The sequence below is a fragment of the Limtongia smithiae genome, assembly GCF_038497785.1.
Source record: "Limtongia smithiae strain NRRL Y-17922 unplaced genomic scaffold V1518scaffold_7, whole genome shotgun sequence".
Classification (NCBI taxonomy): Eukaryota; Fungi; Ascomycota; class Lipomycetes; order Lipomycetales; family Lipomycetaceae; genus Limtongia; species Limtongia smithiae.
In genome coordinates this window covers 606,734-629,978 of record NW_027117628.1, presented here as the reverse complement: position 1 = coordinate 629,978, position 23,245 = coordinate 606,734, and the positions used below count along the sequence as shown (strand labels likewise).

The following is a 23,245-nucleotide window of genomic DNA, read 5'->3' as shown; positions in this document are numbered from 1 at the left end:
ATGTACTGAGGTGGCGGTATAACAGACGGATATGAAGAAGCCAACAGGCGCCGACAGAGAGCGCGAAGGCGAGTGTGGAGAATCGGATTAAGTGAGAAGTACGAAGCCCTACGCTGCGAACGGCCTGCTACGATTCAGTTACTTCCACCTCCAGGCACCGCTTATTAGCAGCATCCGCGCCATCGGCATCACGGTATCTTCGACGGCAAACCGCCCCCCGCTCGTGTGTGTTTAGCTCGCAATCCGCAGAGCCAGCTTTCATCATGTCGCGCTCGGATAGTAGCTCTTTGTCCGCCACGTATGTCACGTCCTGTTGAGGCGCGTGGGCCACCGTGATCCGTTTGTCTTAACAGACGCCGTTCTCGCGCTCGTCGCGTCGCATAGTCATCCTCTAACCTTTTATTACGCAGCTGGGCGATAGTGGAAGTTGGCATCAACAAGGTCTTGGCGAATAATCTTGAAGAAGGACTTCCTCCGCAGCTGGTATGTTAGTCTATCTAGTTTTGAACAATGCACGTGATTAATCTGACATGTTCTCTTATGATCTAGTATATGCAAATCTACACGTACGCAATTTCTTTGTTGAATCGCTCGCAGCTGCAAGATCGACAGGCTTACTTCATGTCTCTGTAGAGCCATTTTCCAGTTCTGTACGTCTTCGCGACCCGGTCCGCAGAGTCTAAGATCAGGGTCCTCGGCTCAGTCGAACGGCGGTATGTGAACTTCTAAGACGTCAACCTGGACAATACTGAGTTCACGCTTAGCTCAACTCATTGGTGGCGATCTCTACTATAATCTTATCGACTATCTCGAGAAACATCTGAACAAGATTAAGATTGTACGTTTCCTTATCATTTATCGTACGGCCGAGTGCGACTCACAGAGCACGAATTTATAGGAGTCAGAGGAATATACCGACGATGGCCTCATAAAATATTATATCCGAACTTGGAACAGATATACCACCGGCGCGCGCTATCTGAATCACATTTTTGAGTACTTGAATAGGCACTGGGTCAAACGGGAGCGCATCGAGGGGCGCACAGTTTACGATGTTAACACGGTGAGTCGCTAGTCAGCTTTTGAACGGGAATCATGCTTATCATCTTGTTTAGTTGTGTCTCGTGAAATGGAAGTCAGAGTTTTTCAACTCCGTTCAGACTGATTTGATGGCTGCTGTTCTCAAGCTCGTCGAGAAAGAACGGAATGGCGAGACTATCGAGACCACGGATATCAAGACAATTGTTGGGTCATTTGGTACGTCGCGTCGGACGCTTTAAAGGTACTTGTCATACTTGTCACTAACAATCTCTAGTCTCCCTCGGCCTGGACGAGCACGATACCAAGAAGGCGAGCTTAATGTTTTACAAGACCAACTTCGAAGGGCCGTTCATAGCAGCTACCGAGAAATACTATAGAGCAGAGTCAAAGCTATTCGTGGCTGAGAATAGCATTGTCGAGTACCTGAAAAAGGCAGATACGCGACTGCAAGAGGAGTCTGGTCGTGTGCATTTGTACCTTCATCAGAGCACTGAGAAAACTCTCATGCGTACATGCGAGACAGTGTTGATCAGCGAACATGCCGCGTTGCTAAGAGACGAGTTTCTCAACTTGCTCGAGGCGGATAAGCAGGACGACTTGAAGAGAATGTTTACATTACTCTCGCGTATTAGTGACGGCCTGGTCCCTCTGCGGGCAAAGTTTGAGGCGCACGTTCGGAAACAAGGATTGGATGCGATTGAGAAATTAGCCAATGAAGCTGGTGACAACGTTGATCCCAAGGCTTATGTGGACACACTTCTTGAGGTGCACCGGCAATACAGCCATCTTGTTCAGTATGCATTCAACAACGATGCGGACTTTGTGAAGTCGCTGGATAATGCGTGTCGTGAGTTCATCAACAGGAACAAAATCTGCCATCAGTCTTCCGCAAAATCTCCAGAGCTTTTGGCGAAATACAGCGACATGCTCTTGAAGAAGAGCAGTAAAGGCGCTGAAGATGGCGACATGGACTCGAAGCTTAATGATATCATGACGATTTTCAAGTACATTGACGACAAGGACGTGTTTCAAAAGTTTTATACACGTATTTTGTCGCGCCGTCTTGTATACGGTACATCTGCGTCCGACGATGCAGAGAGCAGCATGATTTCGAAGCTTAAGGAAGTCTGCGGTCATGAGTACACGAGCAAGCTACAACGGATGTTCCAGGATATCAGCGTGTCGGCGGATTTGCAGGCGCAATTCAAAGAAATGATGAGCAAGAGCGCAAACCCATCGGAGCTGTTGGTCGATTTCTCGATTCTAGTGCTAGGAACTAGCTCGTGGCCATTGAGTATGGTGAACACGACTTTTACGCTTCCAGAGCAGCTCGTGAAGACATACGAGCGATTCCAGATGTTCTACCAAACTAAGCATTCTGGACGCAAGTTGACTTGGCTGTGGCAGCTATCGAAGGGTGAGTTGAAGGTGAACTATGCAAAAGGTGCGTCGCGAGTTGGATATACATTCCAGGTATCGACGTTCCAGATGGCAATTCTTCTTCCATATAATAATGCCGATACGTACTCGTACGAGCAGCTACAGCAGATCACAGCTCTGACGAAGGAGTATCTCGTCGGTTCGCTCGCTCCTCTGGTGAAAGCAAAGGTGTTGATCTTGGAAGGCAGCGATGTTGGCGAGGCAGGAACCAAGTACACTTTGAACCAGGATTTCAAAAGCAAGAAGATCCGCGTGAATCTGAATATTCCGCTGCGATCAGAGCAGAAGCAGGAGTCGGAGAGTACGCATAAGACGATCGAGGAAGACCGCAAGATGCTGATGCAGAGTGCGATCGTCCGTATCATGAAGTCGCGCAAGGTGTTGAAGCATGTGACGCTTGTGCAAGAGACGATTTCTCTCATCAAGTCGCGGTTCACGCCAAAGGTCGCCGAGATCAAGAAGTGCATTGACTTTTTGATTGAGAAGGAGTACTTGGAGCGCACGGAGGGAGATAAGTATGCATACCTGGCGTGATATCAAGGGGTTAGGGATCGAGCGAGGTATAAATTTGCTGTCTGCCTCTTGTATGCGTATTTTATTATCACTGGGAGCCGGTTTGGTCAATGAGTTTATGGCACGCTTTGTAGTTACTTTGCTCAATCGAAGTCTATGCGTAACTAGTCAACATGGAGTACTTTAATGGATAAGACTGTGGAATTAGGAGAAATCAATCACTACGCAACGGGCGGCTCTCATGATCGCATAACACTAGCACCGCTAACCCTCTCTACAACACGTAGAATGCTGATTGTGAATGTCATGACCCACATCAGAAGAACTAAAAACAGAAATGCCGCAAGACCTTTTTGACGGCGGCAAATGCGGCTGTCGAACGCTGACGAGTTTGCCTGTCACACACGGTGGGTCAGCATCGGAGAAATGAAGAGGACTAAGGAGAACATACTGTACCAGACACATCGGAAGATTGGCAAACGAATTGCGCGTCATACAGGGTATTGAATGTGAGAGAAAGATTTGCGGACGAAAATATGATGAAGAGGAGATCACACATGACTAGATATTGTCAGCCTGTGTCTGAGACAGGGCACAAGTACAGTAAAGATACGTACTGAGTGTTATTTTAGCCCTCGCATCTCGCAATCCTAGAGGCCTACCCGAGTACTCGTCGTATGTGATATAGCATAAATACAGTAATGCGCAGGATTGCACACAAATCGCCATGATCGTCGAAGGTTGCTGAGACAAGTCTGCGGTCGACGACGATGTGTCTGATATCAAGTTTTGTGCGGTGTCGTATATTGATGTGTAGTGATATATGCTCGACGACATCGCAAGTGCAAGTACGGAGAGGATAAAAATACCCAAGCGAAGCGTTAGCGGCACGAACTGGTTGTTAAGCAGCGCACGCCGAATATTGAACTTTCGAAGCTGCCGGCGCTTCTCAGCAAGTTCGGCGGTCATCATGGGATGTTGTCCCTGCAGCTCAAATGAACTCGAGTACGTGCTGCCGCCCTCGAAGAAATGGTGGTGTGCAGCCGCCGACGACTCCGGACGCGCAGGGCCGCCAGCGGAAGAATCTGCAGACGCGGCGTGTCTATGGCCGTGAGGATTCCACGGTCCGTCAAGCGCCATCTGTTGATCGAGCTCCGCGACGGAAATAATCCGGTCATGCTGATGTGGTACCGCCAACGCGCTCATCATCGCCTTGGGTGTCGCAATCACACCGGCACTGTGCTTGAGTTGCGCCAACGGTATGCCAGCGTCAAGCAGCTCGCGACTCGTGGGCGACAGTCCGGCCGCCGACGGATCGGTAGTGAATGGACTCCCATCGAGACGTCGCGGGCCGCTTCCTGTTGAACGTGCAAGAGCAGTACTTGTGGCTGCGAAGACCGGGACTGATCGTGCTGTCAATAGCACCGACGTCTGTGGGGAGAGGTGCACGCTGGGGACTGCTTCTGCATGCGATGAACTAGACGCCAGGTCAGACGGCTGTAACAAGGAAGTGTTGGCAGATGCGATAGTCCTTGTGCTCGAATTGTTGTGATGCTGGCCCGAAGACTGGCGTGTCGAAGCCAGGGTCGCGGTCGCGAACGAGGTCGACGAAGAGTGTGGTGGGGTATGAGGAGCAGCAGACATATTTTCGTCTTTTGCGTTTGTCTAGGTATATTGCCTGATCTTGGATATGCTCGTGTGCACCATACTGGCGTTGGCACGTGTATACGACGGCGAGGCACTTGTGATAGTAGGAGAGCTGTAGAACGACGTAGGGTTAGTGGCGATCGCGACGGCGTTGATCAATATAGATACGCTGCGGCTTAGCGCGCTTAAGAGGAAGCATGGCCGGCCGGCCGTAATATCACAAAATAACCACAAACAGCGGCAACGGAGAGCCGTGAATGTCAGAACGCGGGGCTGGACGAAGTTTCTTCTGCTACTGACATTGAATGGCTGTTTTACGGACGTGTCTGTCGCCGCAGTTGTGCGAGTTGTCATCAGAAGGATCGTGAAGACATCATCAGCAGCTCACTGGCCATCACCAAAGTGAGACTAATGACGTCGGCTTTCACTGTTGTCACTCCGGTCGTGACAGCAGAGGATAGTACTAAAAGCTCAGCGCAGGTGTTTGCACCGACACCTTTCACATTCACTAACCTTACCTCCATATCATCAGCATCAGCGTCAACCTCCACGCCAGACTGCGGTACATGGCTCCCGATATTAGAACAACGGCATTGCGCATTCGCGAGCTCCGACTTTGAAGCCGCAATGTTGAATCTCGTACTGCATCCCAATATCAACTCTACGAGCATCATGCGCGCTGATATATTATACGACTCAGGTGCCACTGGTGCTGGTAGCGCAGAACAGACACATGATCCAGCTCACGCGCAAAGCGCAGCAGAAGCTTACAAACAACTTACTGCTCTTGGTCTGTTTGTTGATGATAGTTCCTCAAGCACACGTACGCTGGTGCGTGTGATTCTACCGCGAAACAGTTACCGAGACAAACCGCTTCCGCAGTCCTGTATGCTCTACAAGCGGCTATCTCCCGGCACGGCAAACTACGCTGCCATGTTGTACGTGCCACATGTGGACAGACCCGAGACCATGCCGTATTATCACCCTGAGGTGTCTGCGATATTGTTACATTACACTCAGGCTGAGAATAGCGAGGGCGTGTTGCGGCTGTTTTACCGAACCTTTCCTACAACGGAAACAGTGACGCAGGAGGTCACCACGCGTCTCGAACGCACCGCACTTCGGCTTTTGCATACTTCCTACAAACACTCAAACGGTATCATGCGCGGCTATCAAAAACGCGTACACCACGATCTCGTGGTCAACAAAGTTGCGTTTCAAACGCGCTACGTGGAACTCAAACAAAAGTACGCGAAAAAGCTCATCGAGTCCTGGGTCGAGGCCACGGATCCCAAAAAGCACGTATTTGAGGATCTTTCAATCGCAGCGTTTTTGCTCGAACTATGGCACGCGAGTGGGATTTCTGAGCGTCCGGGGTTTCATTTTGTTGATCTCGGGTGTGGAAACGGAGTGTTGGTCTACATCCTCCTGATGGAAGAATTCAAAGGTTTTGGAATTGAAGCTCGACGAAGGAAAACATGGGACACATTTCCAGATTCTGTGCAGGCCTGCTTGCACGAGAAAGTTCTGCTGCCGTATCTCACAATTGCAGTCGACTCGACGACACAGATAAGCTTACCCAAGGACCGTTACCATGATGGAAAATTCACCGAGAACGCATTCTTGATCGGCAACCACTCTGACGAGCTCACACCATGGATACCTTTGCTCGGCCGCCCATTCATCGTTATCCCGTGCTGTTCTCATGCGCTCTCTGGAAAGAAGTACCGCTATCCAACGAAGAGCACTGTTGCCGGCGGCACTGGCGTGAAGTCTCCGGAAGAATTACAGCGGCAGCAAAAACTGAGTACATATGGCGCCCTCGTCGAGCACGTTGCAGAGACAGCACACGATGTCGGCTGGATCGTCAAGCGCGAGATGCTACGCATCCCGAGCACCCGCAACACAGCCATCATCGGGCTTGAAGTGCGACAGCAGGCGCCAGAAAGAAGCGAAGATGATAACGATTCAGAGGGGAGGGGCAAGGTGTGCACACCGGCAGAAATCATAGCTCGTGAAGGTGGTGCCGATGGATTCCTCGAGAGCGCTCTGAGTCTGGTTTCCAAGAATCCGCGGTCGCATTGACAGTTGTATAAATATTTGTAAGGTATTTTATACATACACTCGCTACATACATAAGTTTGGTCTATAACACATGTCAAATCAAGTACAATAACACATTGTACAACAAGTCAACTAACAAAACGCCTATACACTGAATCCATAAAACTTGTTCTGTGGTACCTCACAACAGCCAAAGCCAAAAACCGTGAACAAAAAAATTGAAGTGCAAAATTGGGAGATATAGGCCAGCTCAATTACCGCCTATATTGTCATCTCACCTGCAACCTCATCAAAATCGTCGTGCGACATGTTAATGTCGTCATTAATCGACACCGCGCTAGCCTCACCGAGGTCGTGGATACTCGTGTCTGCTGGCGCGCCTGTGGCCGTGGCGTCGTCGTCATCGTCGTCGTCTTCGAAGTCGATGTCGAAGAAGTCTTCTGCAGTTCCTGTAACGTTTTCGTATAATACCTTGGCCTGGTCAACAACGCCGTCGTAGGTTATGTCGAATGTTGGAGCGCCGACGTAGAGAGTCTTAGAGGTGGCTTGTGACGATTGTGTGGTCGCAGCTATTTGTTGGTCGTACGTTAGTTTAAGGAGATATTTGAGGGAATCTACCAGCCGGTGGTTAGTGGATGCAGTAGCAGAGGCGTTGAAAGGACAGACACACCCTTTGGTTGGTAGTTGCGGAAACTCTCGCCAAGGCGAACAGACGAAATGACAGGGACGCCACTGGGGAGATATGAAATATCATCCTCAGAAATGTCAAACTCAAAGTCCTCTGTCGACTCAAGCAAAATGCTAGCCTCCATCTTTTCCAGCGCCAGGAACAACGTTTTGCGGCCGCTATCTCCCGGCTCCTGCGTGGAAAGATACCAAACAGCCTGGCCCTGAGGGACCTGGCCGCTGCCTCCGCCAAGAACGAGCGCTTGCACGGCGTACTTATTGCCGTCCAGTGTGTCGACAGGGAATACGACAATGGCGGACGACTCGCCTTCTGCAAACCACTCTTTGCAATCTTTCTCAACGATCGCGACCATACGTGCGATGGTGGTTGTGGCGCTAGAGTCGGTGGCTGATGGTGATGGGTCGGTTGTGATGAATTTCTCAGCCACTGTGATGTGGTCGCCGTTGTCTAGAACAGCAATGCCGGTGGCATCGTCGAATGAAGTGACGGCAGTACCCAACCTATACACTGCACCGGCGACGGCCGCCGAGCGGCAGAACCCTTGAGCAAGCTCTCCGCCACTGCCATACATTGAGTACATGGCTGGGAAGTTGCCGTAAACTTGCATCGACGTCAAATACAGCTTTATCCTCTCCAACGCGACCTCGACTGGAACATCTTGAGTGGGAAGAAGTGCAATGGCGTGGACGAGCTCGACAATCTGGGGAGTGTCGAGAGCGAACTTCTCCCTGAGAAATAGCGAAACGGGCTTCCCGGCGTAGTCTTGCCATACAGTAGGCAGTGACTCCCATTCCACGACAAACTTCATGAAGCGCATGAGCGCGCGCTTTGTAAGCAGAGACAGCGTTTGGCTTGTGAAAATGTCTTCCTTTGTGCCAGGGACTTTTTCAAACGAGTCTTGCTCGAAAGTGTGGAAAGAACCGAGGGGTTTGAACTCAAGATAGCGAGAGACTCTGCTCCGGAGAAGCACGGTGAGCATGTCGGAGCGGGAAAATAGCACATGCGGGCTGATGTCAACAGCATATTTGCGGGGGTCGAGGTTGCGCGAGATGTAGAGGTATGCGCGCGAGAATGGAGATTCTGGAAGGGAAGTCAGCATATGGCATAACCAAAGCTAGAAGGAGAGTACGGCAAACACACTGTTTGTGGTCTTATCGTTGACTTGGTCAGTCCAGGTCTTGAGCTCGTCGAGGTTAAGCGATGCCCATTCACCGCCGTAATATGGGTGCCGGTCAATGTGAAGTACATTCGTGCCTTGCCAGGCGAGGGCGCTGTAAGCAAACGGGGTTAGTAAAGAGCAATCCAATAGTCTCGAACAGACGACATACGCTGCGACCATGCTCTCGACGAGACCTGTGCCGTAGACTAGGACATCACAGGCCTCCGGCGGCCGTTCCACCGCGGACGCAGGCGGCGAAGTGGCTGACGCTGAGGCCATGACCAAGGAAAGACAGAGTGGAAGAGAGAAGGGTCAAAGAGGGAGAGCAAGACGCAACAAGCAGGCGACCACAGAAAAAGACGTAACAGGTAGGCGTCGGCGGACTGTGTACTGCACGCAGTGCGGTGCTGGAGAAGCTATTGAAGCCGGGGGTTGAGGCGGTGAAGCTAGATTGGGCGCCCGTCGCCGGCTTTTGCGCTCGTGCAAAATTTGAATTTGGCTGCAGTGCTGTCAGCAGCGGGGCTTGTGCGTACAGTGCTGATCACGTGTGTGCGGCTCAGATTTGTCCCAGGCACTCTCGGCCATGCCCTTCGCGTCGACGAGTCCTACATATCGCCGTCCTCGCCCTTGGACGCCCCCTAGATTCCGGTCCTTGCTGTGTCTGCGTGTGCCGTACTATTGGTCTTGCTATTTCTGCTTTTTTTGCTTGCATTTCCCTTTTCTTGACTCCAGCATGGCATCTTCGTCCTCTTCCTCTTCCTCGGCCTCCCCGTCGAGACCGCAGAGTACCGCAGCACTCGTGCGTGGCCCCTAGGTGTCTTTTTTTTACTATTCGCATGCTAACACCTCGATCAACTTCACAGAGCATGTCGCTATTCCAGGACCTTCTTCAGCCGGTCATGCACGACATCGCGGTCGCCGCGCTGACGCGCGAGAAACGCAGTCGCCAACCGTGCCCGTCCTGCGGCTGCGTACACAACTCGCGTGCAGGCGCCGAGGTATCTGCAGCATCATCGCCGTCCTCCGCCTCTTCATCCTCGGGTTCAAGTGCGACGTCGACGACGTCCTCAGCGCTGGGCAAAGGAAACTACGTCTCCCGCCCGGGACTCGACATCTACGGCCGCGCAAAGCAGCAGGCAAGCGACGCGAATATGTACTTCGACTGTCCAAACTGCTCGCGCAAAATTGCGGCAGCACGATCAGCGGCACATCTCGAGCGCTGTCTTTCTGGACGGGCCGCGCGCAACAGCCGGAAGTATGTTTTCGATGCTGTTGTTTTGGTTGCTATGTTTTGACACTTTTAATTAGTGCGGCGACTACGGCATCGTCAGCCGTGCACTCTGCGGTGGCATCGCCCATGGCCATGTCGCCATCGTCGCCATACGTTACTGACGATGAAGTGGCGCCACAGAAACCAGCACCAAAGAAGCGCAAGCTGGCAAACGGCACGAGCAAGGCGCAGCAACAGCACAACGCTGGCACGGGGAGTAAAACTACCCCGTCCTCCCCTGCCGCCCACTCGTATGCCGAGAATCACGCTGAAAGCGCGGTCACGGCAAGATCTGGATCGCCTCACAGGTCTGTGGTACGGAGCAGGTCGAGCGAGAAGACCCTGCCAGGACATATGTCGCCGCAGAAGTCACAGGTGTCCAAGTTCCTAGACCGCGAGGGACCCACTATTTTGCAGATGCCTGTGAACAATAGTCATCATGGCAACGGCGCGATCAAGTTAGAACCCGATTACAATGAAGACTATTAACCAGGCACTGACATCTAGCATGACATATAACGAATGCATCACGCGGCGTTTGCAAGGCGGAGCTTTGATTTTTTGCGTTGTGGTTCTTAAAGTAGTCACATAAATGGGATAAAAAGCTAGAGACCGAGAAAATAATACAGAGACGTTTATTTCAGGGAGGTGGCTATGGAATGACTTTGTTGAGGAAGTTGAGCACGTCGTTGATCTCGGTGGGCGATGCACTGTGCGAGAGGCCCGCGTACTCGTGAAACTCGTGCGTGATGCCGAGCTTCTCGAGCAGGTTCTTCGTGAAGACACCATACTCATACCGCACGACGGGATCGGCAGTGCCGTGGCCGATGAAGAACGGCATATTCACATTGTGCTCAGCATGCATCTGGAGGAGCGATTAGGTTGAGTGCCGAAGGAAGAATGAGAAGTACATACCTGTCCAATCTGCGAGCGCATGGGAACAAATCCCGATAAGCCAATGACGCCGCCAAACTTGACGTCAGAAATGAGTCCAGTCTGTATATTGTCAATGTCACAGTTTGGGAGACAGATAATAGCTCGAAAACCTACCAGAAGACTTATTGTGCAGCCTTGGCTGAAGCCACCAATAACAATGCGGTCAGGACTGATGCCCTTGTCCATCTCCTCCTTGATAAAGGCCTTCAGCCTGTCGACGCTCTCCATCATACCGGACCGGTCCTCCTGAGCTTCAACCTTGTTGAGGGCGATTATATCGAACCACGACGGCATCTCGAGACCGAAGTTCTACACTCTGTCAGGATCACGATACGACAACAAAATAGCACAAGCAAGACAACGCACCAGAGTGACCTTCTGTCTCGGCGCGTTGGGAAAGACAAATGCAACGTGATCGAGCACCTTCCTACTGCGGTATTCATCTGCGAGGAATTTCCAACCGGAGCCGGAGTCGCCAAGACCATGCATGAAAATGACAGTAGCAGTGTGCTCCGCAAGGGCGGGGACGCGGACGGCGGACATCTCTGGCAGCGGCGAGGATGCTAGGGACGGCGCGTGATGGATTTGAGGGCGGGGAGGTGCCTGTGGAAGGGCGCTGGAGGGCAAAACCTGTCGTAGAAGGGCTGCAAAAGCGGCGCACAACAAGAGCAGGATAAGTATGAGGCGGAAGGCTCTGCTGAAGTGCGGCAACGTGGCGGCGGTGGCGGCGGCGAAGTGAGGGCGATATGGTGAAGAGCGCAGAGGCCGCTGCGATAGTATACGCTGCGCGAGCGCACTAAGCTGGGGCGCATTCAACGTGCGTACGCGAACGTTCTCACGTTGGCTGCTCCCGCGGGAAGTTCCCCACAACACGGCCACCGTCGTCTGCAGACACGCGTGAAAACGCGTCTGGCGCTTTTCAATTCTTCTTTTCACCGCCTCCTCCAACCATGAGCGACTGGCATCAACACTCTAAGCGCCGCAAGACTGAGGTCCCCCGCGTCGTTGCTGCGTCGGGCAGTTCTGCTCAGCCAGCTGCCGTGTCTGCAGAGGGGCATCCTGTCGCCTACTCTTCCTTCTACGGCACAACCGACGGCGCCTCGTCCAAGTTTGCAGGCGGCAAAGGTGTCGAGCGCGCGGCACGCCTCGACAGCATTGCGCGTTCTTCTGTCGCGCCGCCAAAGGCGAATCCGTTTCCGATGCTTTTCAACCGCACCAACTCGTCCGGATCGCTGCTCAACATCGCGCACGGCAAGCTCTCGCCGTCGTCGCCCTCGTCCAACCACACGGCTAGCAACGCCAGCGACTCCCCGCAGCAGCCCACGGATTTTTCATCCGAGAGTCGCATGCGCCAGATTGCTCAGCGATTTATTGCCACTCCCTTCGACGCGTCTGAGGCCGCTTCGTCTGCCGTGGGTGGTGTGCGCAAGGGACAGGCGATCAAGAAGATGGTCCAGCGCGGTCCCGCGCCCGCGCGCCCCGTTCGCGATTCCTTCGAATTCAACATGTCGCGCCTGCGACAGATCTTTCCCTCTTTTGCAGAATCGGTGCTCCAATCTACGCTCGAGTCTAAGGACAACAAGTTTGACGTCGCCGCCGACTGGCTTGCAGAGCAGGACGAGCTTGCTCTGAAGAACAGATCTGGAGCGACAATGACGTTGTCGTCCTCGCCGATCATGATCTCGACCAGTAACAGATCATTCATCAAGCCAGTGATGTCGATTCGGGAAAAGTTTAGCAACGCACAGGCAAGAAACGCGATTGAGCTGTCTTCCGACGGCGAGTCCAGCATAGACTCATCGTCGTCAGCCAAGATCGTGAAAGTCGTCAGCAAGCCAAAGGCAAAACAGGCGGCAAAGCATTCTGCCGTTAGTGACGACGAGATTCTAGAGTCCGAAGGTGGCACAGACTCCGAGGCTGAGGTTTTCCAGGAGCAAGACATGAGTGCCATCGAAGCGAGACTGCTGGAGATTTTCAACACCGACAGCGTTGAGGTCATTGCTGATGTTGCGTGCTGCTCCGAGGAGCTTGCAAACGAGATTATCAAGGAGAGGGCCTACATGGACCTCGACGAGGTCAGACGCGTTGATATCGTCGCCGTCAAGCCCGAAGCCGCTGCCGCCGGTGTGAAGAAGGCCAGGAGACAGAAGCGGGCCGCTGGAGAGAAGGCTGTTGACACAGCGCTGGAGACACTGACTGGATACGAGGCTGTGGACTCGTTGATTCACCGCTGTGACCAGGTCGGCAGATCCGTTTCGAAGTCTATCAATGACTGGGGCGTCGACGTGCGCGGCTCAAATGGCGAGCTCGAGATTTGCCAGGTTGATGACTCGTCGTCGGAAGACGAAGTGGACGGCAGCCCCAAAAAGTCTCGCCAGAAGACGCTTGGTGGAGGTTACTTTCCGGATCGTCCTGCGTTGTTGGCGAATGATGTCGTGCTCAAGGACTATCAGCAGGTCGGCATCAACTGGCTGACGTTACTGTACAAGAAACGACTTTCGTGCATCCTGGCGGACGAGATGGGTAAGCGCGCCTTGGCTTTGTAGGAGTCAGCATTTCGCTAACCTGTGTTATAGGATTGGGAAAAACGTGCCAAGTCATTGCATTTCTTGCACATTTGAAGGAGGTAGGCATCAACGGTCCGCATTTGGTGGTTGTACCGTCGTCGACTCTCGAGAACTGGCTGCGCGAGTTTAATCGATTTTGCCCAAGCTTGAACGTGGAGCCGTACTACGGCACGCAAAAGGAGCGACAGGATGTGCGCATGTATTTGTCGGACCCGGACAACAAGTTTGACATGCTGGTGACGACGTACAATCTCGCTTGCGGAAGCCCACTGGATTGCTCTTTTTTGCGCAACTTCAAGTTCAACACGTGTGTGTATGACGAGGGGCATCTGCTGAAGAACAGCGCATCGGAGCGATACCAGAAGCTAATGCGGTTGAAGGCGGAGTTTCGACTTCTACTTACGGGAACTCCGTTACAGAACAACCTGCAGGAGCTGGTATCGCTGCTGGCGTTTATTCTACCGAATATTTTCAAGGACAAGAAGGAGGACCTGATTGGCGTGTTCAAGCACAAGGCAAAGACGACGTCGGACTCGGGTGACGTGAGCAACATGGCATTACTATCGCAGCAGCGCATCTCGCGTGCGAAGACGATGATGACGCCGTTTGTACTGCGGCGCAAGAAAGATCAGGTGCTGAAGCACCTACCGAAGAAGCACCATCGGGTGGAGTACTGCGACATGGTACTGGAGCAGAAGGAGATCTACGAGACAGAGCTGGAGGAGAGCCGAAAGGTTATTGCGGCGCGAGAAGCGGGCAAGGTGCTGACGAAGAATGACCGGGCGTCAAGCAACGTACTGATGCGACTGCGCAAGGCAGCACTGCATCCGCTTCTGTTCCGACGACATTACGACGAAAAAATGCTGCGTAAGATGGCAAAGGATATCATGAAGGAGGAGCGATACAACGAGGCGAACGTGGACTACATTTTTGAGGACATGGAGGTGATGTCGGATTTTGAGCTGCATAATCTGTGCATGAAGTTTGAGAGCGTACAAAAGTACCGGTTGCAAGCGGACGAATGGATGGTTTCTGGTAAGGTGGCGAAGTTGAAGGAGATAGTAACTGAGCACCGAGCCAAGGGAGATCGCGTGCTCATATTTTCGCAGTTCACGCAGGTACTGGACATTTTGGAGCCAGTGCTGTCGACGCTGGGGTTGTCCTTTTTGCGACTTGATGGCTCGACGTCTGTGGAGTTGCGACAGGACTTGATCGACAAGTTCTACGAGGAAGAAGACATAACATGCTTCCTGCTTTCAACAAAGGCGGGTGGTTTCGGAATCAACCTGGCTTGCGCGAACGTAGTTGTGATTTTCGATATGAGCTTCAACCCGCATGACGATCGACAGGCAGAGGACCGCGCGCACCGTGTGGGCCAGACACGGGAGGTAGAAGTTGTGCGACTTGTGACGCGGGGCACGATCGAGGAGGCGATTTTACAGCTTGCAAACACAAAGATTGCGTTAGACAAGAGTGTGAGCGAGGACGCGAATGCGGAAGAGAGCAACGCAAAGGAGGTGGAGAGAATGATGTTTTCAAAGCATGATTGAGTTAGCTTGAAGTTTGAACTGCATTCTAGTACAATGGCGAAGAAGCATAGTTTGAGCTAGATGTGAGCTTGAATGACGACGATTAATTAACTGCATGAATAAATATGGGAGTAGAGAAGCATGATCGAGTTAGATGAACTTGAAAGAAGCGGGGTGATTATTTGCATAGTAGGAAGGGAATCATGATTGAGTTACAATCAGGAAGGAAAAATCATGATCGAGTGAGATTTCAGCTCTACGATCATGAGTGGTGCGAGGGGACGCAAACCTGAACGATACTGATTGACTATGATACAAGAGAACACCTGACAGGAGTGAGGATCTAGGTGCTAATAGATTTGATCTCAGTGACGACGTCGTCAAAGCCCTCACGGTACTCGAGGGTGTCACTGGACTTCGCCTTGTCCTTGCGAAACCCGCCAGGAACAACCATGATGCAGGAGGTAGGCCGCTTCGTAGCGCCTGCGGCACCGAGGTCCTCCTTACTGGGGACGAAAATGTACGGCACGCTGTTGTCCTCGCACAACACGGGGATATGTGAGATGACGTCGGCGGGGGAGATGTCGCCTGCAATGACAACGAGGCCCTTGTCGCCCTTGCGCAGGGACTTGACGACCTCCTTGACGCCGCGCTTGACGTGTTTTGACTTAGCGGCTGTAGGAGTTAGACAATTCAGTGAAACGCGATAATGGAGGCATACCCTTCTTGACAGTCTTGAGAACTTTCTTGTTGAGCTTCTTCGGCGCAAGGGGACTTGCAAAGGGTAAAACGGCAGCAAGACGCGCGTCATAATGTGCGTCCTCGTCCGCAGCGCTGAGCGACGATTTACGCTTCTTTTTGTCGCCCTTTTTGCTCGCATCGACGTCCTCGGCCGGCGCGGTCTCATCGACCTCCATAACAGTGGCTTCCTCTTCAGCGGCAGGCCTACTCTTCGACTTCTTCTCCTTCTTCTCCTTCTTGTGCGGGGATGTAGCATCGGCGGCCATGGCTGGTTTGTGCGGGGTGGTTGTGGGCTGGAAGATTTTTCGTGCAGTTGGTGATTGTCCCAGCGGCGAGTTGTCGCTGCGCCGCACGCGCTGACAGAACACGGGGTTTGTAGAGATGTGAGCTGCGGCCTCCTGTGAGCAGGATGTGAGCAGGCGATGACGATGGCGCAGGCGAAGTGCGCCGCGGTTGGCCAGAAGAAAATAACACGCCGCGCGCTTGGTCTGTTTAATTTCCCGACGGGGAATTTCGCGGGGCATTCCAGTCCGCCCCAACGACGCGTCGCACCCGCGACTTGCACGCTCACTGCTCCGCGCCAGGACTGGCCTTCGTCTGTGTCTCGTGCGAGAGGCGAAGAGCTTCGCGTGAGCACGGCGGGGCCCGCCGAACTCGCGGGATCACCGAAAGTCACAGCATGTTACACGCAATTCTAAAATAACTAAGCCCCTGAACAGACCTGCCATCCCTAGCTGCTGTTCTGGGGCGGGTCGCCCGTATCAATTGCCCGCGCGGCTGAGCACAACGCGACCGCGCGTCGGGTCCCAGAACTGGAGGCACATTCCTGGCTGCTTTGGGCTGGCGCACTACCTGTTCCGTCGCTGCTTTCTTTGTTTCCGTCTCGTTATCCTCCTCGCTCTGTCCGCATCTTCGTCGCCGTCACCACCGTCAGCGTCCCTGTCTCTCTCCTCTTTCCTGCTGAACGCGTCGCATCCTGTTCGTCTTGTCGCGTTCGCACGTCGTCTGCCATACCGCGCCATATTCCACTCCCCACACCTCACTACCCCACTATGCTCTCTCCCCAGGACGTGACGCGCTCCACCTACGCGTTCATCTCGCACTCACCTGCGACATATCTCCTGCACCAGCCTGACATCGACAACCCGCCCCTCGCCCGACGAAAGCGTCGGCGTACCTCCCCCAACGAGCTCAGAATCCTGTACTCTGAGTTCAACCGCTGTCCAAAACCCCATCGCCAGCTGCGCAAGGAAATTGCAGAGCGCGTTGGTATGTCCGAGAAGGCTGTCCAGGTGCGTTTATTTTCTTTTGCTTGGCACAACGCCGCCACTCAGTACTCACACGGTGGCTGCAGATTTGGTTTCAAAACAGGCGGCAGTCGTCGCGTCGCGCCGCCGTCGCAGAGAAGACTGCACGCAAGGCGTCTGCTGAGCAGCACACAGACGACATGGACGTTGACACTGGTGACGAAAACCACAAAGAAGATGCGAACCCCGACGTCGCCGCCGCAAGCGTTGGCGCGACAGCGGCAGCTGGCAAGTGCGCCGTCGCGTCTGACGACGAGGACGACGCGCCTGCCGCTGCCCTGCCGCCGTCGCCTACACCGCACCGTACTGCGCGCCAGGCCGCATCCAGCGTGACACCGCCTGCGGCTCAGATGTACCTATTTCTCCCTGAGGTCCCGCTTCTTCGGCCGCCGACCGGCGCGGCCGCGACGCCGTCGCCAGCATTGGCGCCGTCCTCGCCACCCGCATCGCTGTTACAATATCATACCCCTGCGCCAGAGCAGTTTGCACCGCTCGCAATTCCGCCGCCGCCCATACTCTCGCGGACAGAGTCGATGAGTTCGACCTCTTCGAAAGGCGTGCTCACGCCAACCTCGCTCTCGTTCACCAACTCGATTTCCTCAGGGACGCCGCTGCCATCCTTCGCGTCGTCGTACGCCGCAACTAAGACGCTGCCACCGCTACCACTGCAACCTCCATCATCAGCATCTGCACTGCCACTGCGTTCGACGTCCGAGGTTGCCTTACCGTCATCACGGTACGATATCTCATTACCACCGCTATCTCCGCCTGCCTCGTCATCTTCGTCCGCCGTGTCCGCCACGTTCTCTACCCCCGCCTCCTCGTCACCGTGCCCTAACGTCGTCCTGCCGCCGTTCTCCGAGCTGCGTACCGCACTTTCTAACACCGCCCTTTCACCTCTAATTGCATCGTCTCCGTTTGCACCTGCCGCGAGATCATCAGCATCCGCCGCAATGTCGCAGGTGCGACTGACGATGTCGTTAGATGGCAGGGCCGAAGTTGTTTTTGGCAAGCCCACCATCGCGGTAGACGCAGTGGCGTTAGACCCGTCGGCACCGGCTACGGTAGAGTCTGAATTCGAATGCGTTCAAAATCTCCTGCAGCTGCGCAGCGGACGGTGGGCCTAATGATAATGCATTCATTCTGGATTTATATTTTGCTCTTTGTACAAATATGTTTTGGTGCATCACACGATTCATGACTTCACTTGTATTTTAGGAGACCAAAGAGTAGTTTGAAGAGGTGGAAGTAGTATGTAGTTGCTGGCGCACGAGTAGTGATGCGAGTAGCCCTCCGCGCGGCTCGCATCTACGTGGAGTTCGCTGCGGAGACAAGAACCCTCGCCATACGCCAGCACGACTCCCTCACGACATCCACACACGCCACGACGACCAGCATGGTATGTACCGACTGTCAACGCGATCGATTTGTTGCATGTACGCCGTCGTTCTAACTGGCTGTAGGCCGACCCTTTCGACGCCTCGCTCGACCTCCTACGCCGGCTCAACCCCAAAGACGTCTCCGCCAACCTGACTAGCATCTGCGCGCTCGTGCCAGATCTCACCGAGGACTTGCTTGCGTCTGTCGACCAGCCACTGCTGGTCCGCAAGTGTGCCGTGTCCGGCAAGGACTACCTCGCGTGTGATTACAACCGCGATGGCGACAGCTTCCGCAGCCCGTGGAGCAACAAATACGATCCGCCGCTCGCCGATGGTACTGTCCCCAGCGAGAGTATCCGCAAGCTCGAAATCGTTGCCAATGATGCGTTTGATATATACCGCGATCTGTATGTGTGTGTCTGATGATTGCCTACCCAAACAAGCTCATGCGTTATCAGGTACTATGAAGGCGGTCTCTCGAGCGTGTACCTATGGGAACTGGACAACGGCCTCGCCGGTGTTGTCCTGCTGAAGAAGTGTATGTACTTATCTTTTGTCCTCCCGCCCATCTCTTGCTGCCTCCATCTCACGCTCGCCCGCAGCCTCCTCCGGATCATCCTCCAGCTCCGGCGGCTGGGACTCGATTCACGTCTTCGAGATCCAGCAGCACGGCCGCAGCGCCACTTACAAACTTACCAGTACAATCATGCTCAACATGGTCACTGCCAAGAGCGCTGACGGCGCTTTTGATCTAGGCGGAAGTCTCACCCGACAGGTACGCTACTCTCAGTTGCCGTCCCGTGTCTACATCCCCTCCTAACTAAACCACTCCCAGGTCGAGCAAGATGCCGCGGTGGAGGACGAGTCCAGCCACATCGCAAACATCGGCAAGATGATCGAAGACACAGAGTCAAAAATGCGCAACCAGCTCCAGGAGGTCTACTTCGGCAAGACCAAGGATATTGTCAGCGATCTGCGAAGTACGTCTCTTTGCTTTCAAAGCATTAAAGTGTGTTACGAGTGCATTGCTAATAATCCTAGGCCTCAGCACGCTGTCTTCTGCCCGGGAAGAGCGGAAACTGCAGTCGGAGGTGGTCCAGAATCTCCAAGGGCAGTCATAGACGCAGCGTTGCGCTGCGCGCCGTAGACTGAGCAAAGGAGCAGTCCATGTAGAGCTAGTTATCTTCACCCAATAGCGGTATTATAAGACCACTATCGATGCGGGGAAGCCCATCGACAATACATCGATCGCGGGGCGACGTTCGCGATAGCAATGCGACGAAAAACCTTACCACTTCCCAACTTTCGTTCAGCTTTCAATCTTCGCACCTCTCGCCCTGCGTTTGGAACAAGTCGCCTAGTCGCCTGGTACAGCCTCTGATCCGGAAGACGTCATTCTCAATTAAGTGTCGTGAAGTGCACTGCAGCTGAGCACCATCACACACGCGCATACACAGGAACTCGTGCGCGGACATCTCAGACCAAGAAGGCTCTTTAGCACTCTTCTTGTGCGTGTTTCCTTGTTTTGCAAAGGGTGCATCACGAAGCAGCAGCTTCCAGTGCTTTGGTCTGCCTTGAGAGGCTGGGAGATTATGCGCTGGTCTTGCGACACACGTACGACGACGAAGACAACGACGAAGACACGGAGGCAAGAGCACATAACAGCTAGCTATTAATCCCCTCCTCACACACACATACACACACAACATGACAGACAGAAAAGGAATCGATGTCAAGGAGATCAAGACGTTGATGACTAGCCTCGACAAGTCCAACTCGGCGAGCGCGACTCTCGACATCCTGGAGCAGCTCAGGAAGGGCGTTCGGCCGTCTGAGAAACTACTACGGGTACGTTCTCTACATGCTAGCATGCATGTACAAGCATTTACTGACTCTTACGTGTCACTAGGAAACCAAACTGGGCATCGCGGTGAACAAACTGCGGTCGCACCCGGACAAGAAAGTTGCAGACATGGTCAAGCTGATGATCAAGAAATGGAAAGACGAAGTTACAGCCCAGAAGCAGCACGCTCACGCGCTCGCACACTCCTCCACATCCACCGACGCAGGCGCCTCATCATCCGCCAAACCAACTGCGCCGTCCTCCTCCGCCTCCCCCGATGCAACTTCAGCATCTGGCTCGACCCTCTCCGCCCCCGCACCTGCCTCCGCACCTTCTCCCGTGATTGCGCGACCAAAAGTCGTGCGCCCCGCCAACGGCGCGCCCCGCGATGTCAAGACCGACAACGTACGCACAGACTTTTATGGCGACAAAGTGCGCAATTCCTGTGTCACCGTCACCTACAATGCGCTCGCAAGCGACTCCGACGCGCACTCAGAGACAATCCTCCAGTGCTCCAAAGAGATCGAGCTTGTTGTGTTCCGTAACGAAAAAGGAACTTCTCCCAGCTACCGCACAAAGATGCGCTCGCTATACCTGAACCTGAAGGACGCAAAAAACCCAAATCTGCGATCCCGTGTCGTCGCTGGCGAAATCAGCGCAGAGCGCCTCTATCGCATGAGTCCACAGGAAATGGCCTCCGAGGAGCTCAAAAACGAAATCAAGCAGCTCCAGGACCAGAACCTGTTCAACGCCCGTGGCGCTAAGGAGGAGCGTGCCGTCACGGACCGCTTCACCTGTGGAAAGTGCAAGCAGAAGAAGGTTTCGTATTACCAGATGCAGACCCGAAGTGCAGACGAACCTCTCACCACATTTTGCACCTGCGAGAACTGCGGCAACAGGTGGAAGTTTTCTTAAAAGGCGCACTTTTTGCTTATTCGGGAAGATGCAGATAGCTGTAACTCACTCTATAATGTAACTACTTATTATGGTGCTATTTATGCACTTAAACATTAAGTACACATGAACGCTGCGTTCTGGTAAAAAGACACCATTGGATTCTCGCCATCCTTGGTGGTCGTAGCCTCTATATCAGCCCACTGCTCCAAAAACGAGCTGTGCGTCGCAATCGTCGCGATCTTACCGACAACTTTTTCGTACATCGCCGCCGCAAGCTCGAAATCCGTCGGAAACAAGATGTCAAAATAGCCCTGCAGCACCATGTACGTCTCGACCGGAATCATGCGCTTTTCCAGCATCACCTGCACGACCGGCGAGTTGTAGCCCGGAATCGCGTTCGGTAGCGTCGTGAAATCCGATGCCAGTAGCCGGTGCTCCGGGAAGTACCTCTTCAAGATATCGAGGAATTGCAGGTACCTCGTCGGAATGAACTCCGGTGTGGTCAAATCGTGCGCAAGGGGATCTAGCCATGTACGCAGCTTCCGCCGGAACTTGGACTTTGCAAGCGGATGTCCCCGTTCCCGCGTGAGGTCAAGATGCGGCATGACTTCCTCGCGTAATTTCATAAACCGCGCCGCGAGCGGATCCAGCTCCGGCGAGAAATGCTCCTGGAAGTTCCCGTCATCATCAACGACCACGTACCCCTGGTATGGCTTATTCGTTTCGTGGTCGTACCGAATCGTGTCGTGAGCAAAGTTATCAAACACCTCTAGGGCGATGAAGAAACATGGCTTCGGAACTTCGGTTGTCCAGTCAAAGATCGACTTGTTGATAATTCTCACGCGGTCCGAGAATCCTTGGCGCTCCAACTTGTGCCGCAGCTGTTTCTCCGCCAGTGCGCCAGAAATCTCAATAATATTGTACCGCGTGCGCTCGTACACGTCTGGATGTGACTCGCGGATGTAGTCAAGGATGTTGAGCATTAGCGTGCCGTTGCCGCCACCGACTTCGTATATCACAAGATCGTTGTACGGATACAGCGTCAGCAAGTAGTTCAGTAGTAAATACTTTGCAATGGCCTGTCCGTAGAACGGCTGGAACAACTCGGTGGGCGTATGCCATAGCTGCGGTAGCGGCGCAGAGGTGTCCTTGTTCACAGTCGCGTCGGTGGAGGACCGCACACTTAGAACGTTGTCATACTGTTTGTACGTCATCGACCACCGGTTGACAAAGTCATCTGCATTCGCAATTGCGCCATACTCGAATGGCTTCTCCGGCGAGTAGATCAGAGCTTGTCGAGAGAAGTAACCGTACTTGGGGTTGTATAGCGAGTCTGCATGATGCATTAGCAACAAACCACCCTTTCTACAGGCAAACCACGTACCATCAATAAAATCACGCGTGAGCATGCTCAACTTCCGCGGCCGCTCGTCCGCCTTCATGTTTGTCGACAGCTTCGCGAGCCTTTTGCTTGTCACCGTCGGATATTTCTTAAAAACGGCATAGTTGTCCTCCTCGGCAAAATACAGATAACTATACGGCCGTACGCTGTAGTCATGTACAATCGCTTCCTTCTTTTTCGGCTTCTCAAGCTGTACTGCATCCTCTTTGAGCCGTTCGTGGGTCGGTATGCTCAGCGATGCACCACGGGTGTCCTGTTTGGACGTCGCCCGCAACGACGACTGTGATGCTTTCGACGGGACCTGCGGCCGCACAAGCTTTGCTTTCTCAGGAGCCGGGGCGACAGTAGTCGTCGTCAACTTCTTTGTCTTATCGCCAGCTGATGCCACGGTAGACGCCGCCAGCCTCGGCTCTTCTGAAAACGGCCGCGGAGGCGGCGGCACATCGCTTCGCGCGCACGTACTCTTTCGAAACTGGCGCTCACTACGCACATTCCTGACCAGCGACGACGACCAAACACTCGTGGTCGGCCGGTGCGCAATTGCGTATTGTTGCTTGGTGGACTGCGACGACAGCCGTCGACGCTGCTCGTGCTGGCACCGCCGGACTGACCGTGCCTTCGTCAGAGCAAACTCGACCGCTGTGCACGACCGAGATATCCGTAGAGGCATGTCACACGAGAGCGTATCGGCCGCAAGAGTGCGGGTTCCGGCAGGGAAATGAGGGGGCCGTGATTCTAACCGCGGATGAAGTCGACTTCCGCGATGCACTCACCTGCGAGCCTCACAGTCGCCAAACTTGCGAAACCCCACTTACAACAGTT

General features: G+C 53.7%; 12 protein-coding genes across 12 annotated transcripts; 7 read left to right on the top strand and 5 right to left on the bottom strand.

Moving 5' to 3' along the window:
• Nucleotides 1-88: 88 nt before the first annotated feature.
• V1518DRAFT_418212 (Cullin) lies at nucleotides 89-3,305 on the top strand. Its single transcript, XM_066904486.1, has 8 exons — nucleotides 89-298; nucleotides 411-483; nucleotides 550-566; nucleotides 634-713; nucleotides 765-838; nucleotides 899-1,063; nucleotides 1,116-1,257; nucleotides 1,316-3,305. The coding sequence occupies exons 1-8, from the start codon at nucleotides 264-266 to the stop codon at nucleotides 3,013-3,015; spliced, it is 2,286 nt and encodes a 761-aa protein (XP_066759179.1). The 5' UTR covers nucleotides 89-263; the 3' UTR covers nucleotides 3,016-3,305.
• Nucleotides 3,116-4,858, bottom strand: V1518DRAFT_418210 (uncharacterized protein). Its single transcript, XM_066904485.1, has 3 exons — nucleotides 3,612-4,858; nucleotides 3,446-3,555; nucleotides 3,116-3,389 (listed from the first exon to the last, which is right to left on the bottom strand). Exons 1-3 carry the CDS (start codon nucleotides 4,636-4,638, stop codon nucleotides 3,234-3,236), a joined length of 1,293 nt encoding a protein of 430 aa, XP_066759178.1. The 5' UTR covers nucleotides 4,639-4,858; the 3' UTR covers nucleotides 3,116-3,233.
• On the top strand, nucleotides 4,786-6,842 carry V1518DRAFT_418208 (uncharacterized protein). Its single transcript, XM_066904484.1, has one exon. It carries the CDS (start codon nucleotides 5,053-5,055, stop codon nucleotides 6,724-6,726), a length of 1,674 nt encoding a protein of 557 aa, XP_066759177.1. The 5' UTR covers nucleotides 4,786-5,052; the 3' UTR covers nucleotides 6,727-6,842.
• Nucleotides 6,723-9,003, bottom strand: V1518DRAFT_418206 (GDP dissociation inhibitor-domain-containing protein). The gene is made up of 4 exons (XM_066904483.1): nucleotides 8,722-9,003; nucleotides 8,534-8,664; nucleotides 7,376-8,473; nucleotides 6,723-7,319 (listed from the first exon to the last, which is right to left on the bottom strand). Exons 1-4 carry the CDS (start codon nucleotides 8,829-8,831, stop codon nucleotides 6,967-6,969), a joined length of 1,692 nt encoding a protein of 563 aa, XP_066759176.1. The 5' UTR covers nucleotides 8,832-9,003; the 3' UTR covers nucleotides 6,723-6,966.
• Nucleotides 9,004-9,158: 155 nt separating this feature from the next.
• On the top strand, nucleotides 9,159-10,465 carry V1518DRAFT_418204 (uncharacterized protein). Its single transcript, XM_066904482.1, has 3 exons — nucleotides 9,159-9,351; nucleotides 9,416-9,807; nucleotides 9,861-10,465. Exons 1-3 carry the CDS (start codon nucleotides 9,286-9,288, stop codon nucleotides 10,309-10,311), a joined length of 909 nt encoding a protein of 302 aa, XP_066759175.1. The 5' UTR covers nucleotides 9,159-9,285; the 3' UTR covers nucleotides 10,312-10,465.
• Nucleotides 10,200-11,582, bottom strand: V1518DRAFT_418201 (Phospholipase/carboxylesterase/thioesterase). Its single transcript, XM_066904481.1, has 4 exons — nucleotides 11,125-11,582; nucleotides 10,873-11,067; nucleotides 10,738-10,818; nucleotides 10,200-10,687 (listed from the first exon to the last, which is right to left on the bottom strand). The coding sequence occupies exons 1-4, from the start codon at nucleotides 11,299-11,301 to the stop codon at nucleotides 10,475-10,477; spliced, it is 666 nt and encodes a 221-aa protein (XP_066759174.1). The 5' UTR covers nucleotides 11,302-11,582; the 3' UTR covers nucleotides 10,200-10,474.
• Nucleotides 11,583-11,708: 126 nt separating this feature from the next.
• Nucleotides 11,709-14,875, top strand: V1518DRAFT_427924 (SNF2 family N-terminal domain-containing protein; the record flags this gene model as incomplete). The annotated part of the gene is made up of 2 exons (XM_066906066.1): nucleotides 11,709-13,281; nucleotides 13,335-14,875. The coding sequence occupies 2 exons, from the start codon at nucleotides 11,709-11,711 to the stop codon at nucleotides 14,873-14,875; spliced, it is 3,114 nt and encodes a 1,037-aa protein (XP_066759173.1).
• V1518DRAFT_418198 (L30e-like protein) lies at nucleotides 14,876-15,887 on the bottom strand. Its single transcript, XM_066904480.1, has 3 exons — nucleotides 15,576-15,887; nucleotides 15,173-15,529; nucleotides 14,876-15,072 (listed from the first exon to the last, which is right to left on the bottom strand). The coding sequence occupies exons 1-2, from the start codon at nucleotides 15,859-15,861 to the stop codon at nucleotides 15,198-15,200; spliced, it is 618 nt and encodes a 205-aa protein (XP_066759172.1). The 5' UTR covers nucleotides 15,862-15,887; the 3' UTR covers nucleotides 14,876-15,072; nucleotides 15,173-15,197.
• A 583-nt stretch (nucleotides 15,888-16,470) lies between these two features.
• V1518DRAFT_303288 (uncharacterized protein) lies at nucleotides 16,471-18,185 on the top strand. Its single transcript, XM_066901098.1, has 2 exons — nucleotides 16,471-16,887; nucleotides 16,950-18,185. The coding sequence occupies exons 1-2, from the start codon at nucleotides 16,648-16,650 to the stop codon at nucleotides 18,027-18,029; spliced, it is 1,320 nt and encodes a 439-aa protein (XP_066759171.1). The 5' UTR covers nucleotides 16,471-16,647; the 3' UTR covers nucleotides 18,030-18,185.
• V1518DRAFT_418190 (F-actin capping protein) lies at nucleotides 18,178-19,587 on the top strand. The gene is made up of 6 exons (XM_066904479.1): nucleotides 18,178-18,301; nucleotides 18,366-18,688; nucleotides 18,740-18,819; nucleotides 18,884-19,056; nucleotides 19,117-19,261; nucleotides 19,323-19,587. The coding sequence occupies exons 1-6, from the start codon at nucleotides 18,182-18,184 to the stop codon at nucleotides 19,400-19,402; spliced, it is 921 nt and encodes a 306-aa protein (XP_066759170.1). The 5' UTR covers nucleotides 18,178-18,181; the 3' UTR covers nucleotides 19,403-19,587.
• Nucleotides 19,588-21,138, top strand: V1518DRAFT_456326 (transcription factor S-II, central domain-containing protein). Its single transcript, XM_066906560.1, has 2 exons — nucleotides 19,588-20,129; nucleotides 20,191-21,138. The coding sequence occupies exons 1-2, from the start codon at nucleotides 19,989-19,991 to the stop codon at nucleotides 21,037-21,039; spliced, it is 990 nt and encodes a 329-aa protein (XP_066759169.1). The 5' UTR covers nucleotides 19,588-19,988; the 3' UTR covers nucleotides 21,040-21,138.
• Nucleotides 21,070-23,230, bottom strand: V1518DRAFT_418188 (S-adenosyl-L-methionine-dependent methyltransferase). Its single transcript, XM_066904478.1, has 2 exons — nucleotides 22,406-23,230; nucleotides 21,070-22,354 (listed from the first exon to the last, which is right to left on the bottom strand). The coding sequence occupies exons 1-2, from the start codon at nucleotides 23,091-23,093 to the stop codon at nucleotides 21,135-21,137; spliced, it is 1,908 nt and encodes a 635-aa protein (XP_066759168.1). The 5' UTR covers nucleotides 23,094-23,230; the 3' UTR covers nucleotides 21,070-21,134.
• Between the last annotated feature and the right edge of the window lie 15 nt (nucleotides 23,231-23,245).

Bases quoted from the DNA above. Each gene is read 5' to 3' on its own strand.
- V1518DRAFT_418190 (XM_066904479.1), top strand. From the start codon at position 18,182: ATGCGAGTAGCCCTCCGCGCGGCTCGCATCTACGTGGAGTTCGCTGCG. The intron at 18,820-18,883 runs GTATGTACTTAT...GCTCGCCCGCAG, and splicing joins TGTTGTCCTGCTGAAGAAGT to CCTCCTCCGGATCATCCTCC. The intron at 19,262-19,322 runs GTACGTCTCTTT...TAATAATCCTAG, and splicing joins TATTGTCAGCGATCTGCGAA to GCCTCAGCACGCTGTCTTCT.
- V1518DRAFT_303288 (XM_066901098.1), top strand. From the start codon at position 16,648: ATGCTCTCTCCCCAGGACGTGACGCGCTCCACCTACGCGTTCATCTCG. The intron at 16,888-16,949 runs GTGCGTTTATTT...CGGTGGCTGCAG, and splicing joins TGTCCGAGAAGGCTGTCCAG to ATTTGGTTTCAAAACAGGCG.
- V1518DRAFT_418198 (XM_066904480.1), bottom strand. From the start codon at position 15,861: ATGGCCGCCGATGCTACATCCCCGCACAAGAAGGAGAAGAAGGAGAAG. The intron at 15,530-15,575 runs GTATGCCTCCAT...TAACTCCTACAG, and splicing joins TCTCAAGACTGTCAAGAAGG to CCGCTAAGTCAAAACACGTC.
- V1518DRAFT_418210 (XM_066904485.1), bottom strand. From the start codon at position 4,638: ATGTCTGCTGCTCCTCATACCCCACCACACTCTTCGTCGACCTCGTTC. The intron at 3,556-3,611 runs GTACGTATCTTT...GACAATATCTAG, and splicing joins GAGGGCTAAAATAACACTCA to TCATGTGTGATCTCCTCTTC. The intron at 3,390-3,445 runs GTATGTTCTCCT...CGTGTGTGACAG, and splicing joins CTTCCGATGTGTCTGGTACA to GCAAACTCGTCAGCGTTCGA.
- V1518DRAFT_418201 (XM_066904481.1), bottom strand. From the start codon at position 11,301: ATGTCCGCCGTCCGCGTCCCCGCCCTTGCGGAGCACACTGCTACTGTC. The intron at 10,819-10,872 runs GTAGGTTTTCGA...GACAATATACAG, and splicing joins GCTGCACAATAAGTCTTCTG to ACTGGACTCATTTCTGACGT. The intron at 10,688-10,737 runs GTATGTACTTCT...TCGCTCCTCCAG, and splicing joins TGCGCTCGCAGATTGGACAG to ATGCATGCTGAGCACAATGT.
- V1518DRAFT_418208 (XM_066904484.1), top strand. From the start codon at position 5,053: ATGACGTCGGCTTTCACTGTTGTCACTCCGGTCGTGACAGCAGAGGAT.
- V1518DRAFT_418212 (XM_066904486.1), top strand. From the start codon at position 264: ATGTCGCGCTCGGATAGTAGCTCTTTGTCCGCCAC. The intron at 714-764 runs GTATGTGAACTT...GTTCACGCTTAG, and splicing joins CTCGGCTCAGTCGAACGGCG to CTCAACTCATTGGTGGCGAT. The intron at 839-898 runs GTACGTTTCCTT...ACGAATTTATAG, and splicing joins ATCTGAACAAGATTAAGATT to GAGTCAGAGGAATATACCGA.
- V1518DRAFT_418206 (XM_066904483.1), bottom strand. From the start codon at position 8,831: ATGGCCTCAGCGTCAGCCACTTCGCCGCCTGCGTCCGCGGTGGAACGG. The intron at 8,474-8,533 runs GTGTGTTTGCCG...CTTCCCTTCCAG, and splicing joins CAACGATAAGACCACAAACA to AATCTCCATTCTCGCGCGCA. The intron at 7,320-7,375 runs GTGTGTCTGTCC...ACCGGCTGGTAG, and splicing joins CCGCAACTACCAACCAAAGG to ATTCCCTCAAATATCTCCTT.
- V1518DRAFT_456326 (XM_066906560.1), top strand. From the start codon at position 19,989: ATGACAGACAGAAAAGGAATCGATGTCAAGGAGATCAAGACGTTGATG. The intron at 20,130-20,190 runs GTACGTTCTCTA...ACGTGTCACTAG, and splicing joins CGTCTGAGAAACTACTACGG to GAAACCAAACTGGGCATCGC.
- V1518DRAFT_418204 (XM_066904482.1), top strand. From the start codon at position 9,286: ATGGCATCTTCGTCCTCTTCCTCTTCCTCGGCCTCCCCGTCGAGACCG. The intron at 9,352-9,415 runs GTGCGTGGCCCC...TCAACTTCACAG, and splicing joins CGCAGAGTACCGCAGCACTC to AGCATGTCGCTATTCCAGGA. The intron at 9,808-9,860 runs GTATGTTTTCGA...ACTTTTAATTAG, and splicing joins GCCGCGCGCAACAGCCGGAA to TGCGGCGACTACGGCATCGT.
- V1518DRAFT_418188 (XM_066904478.1), bottom strand. From the start codon at position 23,093: ATGCCTCTACGGATATCTCGGTCGTGCACAGCGGTCGAGTTTGCTCTG. The intron at 22,355-22,405 runs GTACGTGGTTTG...TGCATCATGCAG, and splicing joins CACGCGTGATTTTATTGATG to ACTCGCTATACAACCCCAAG.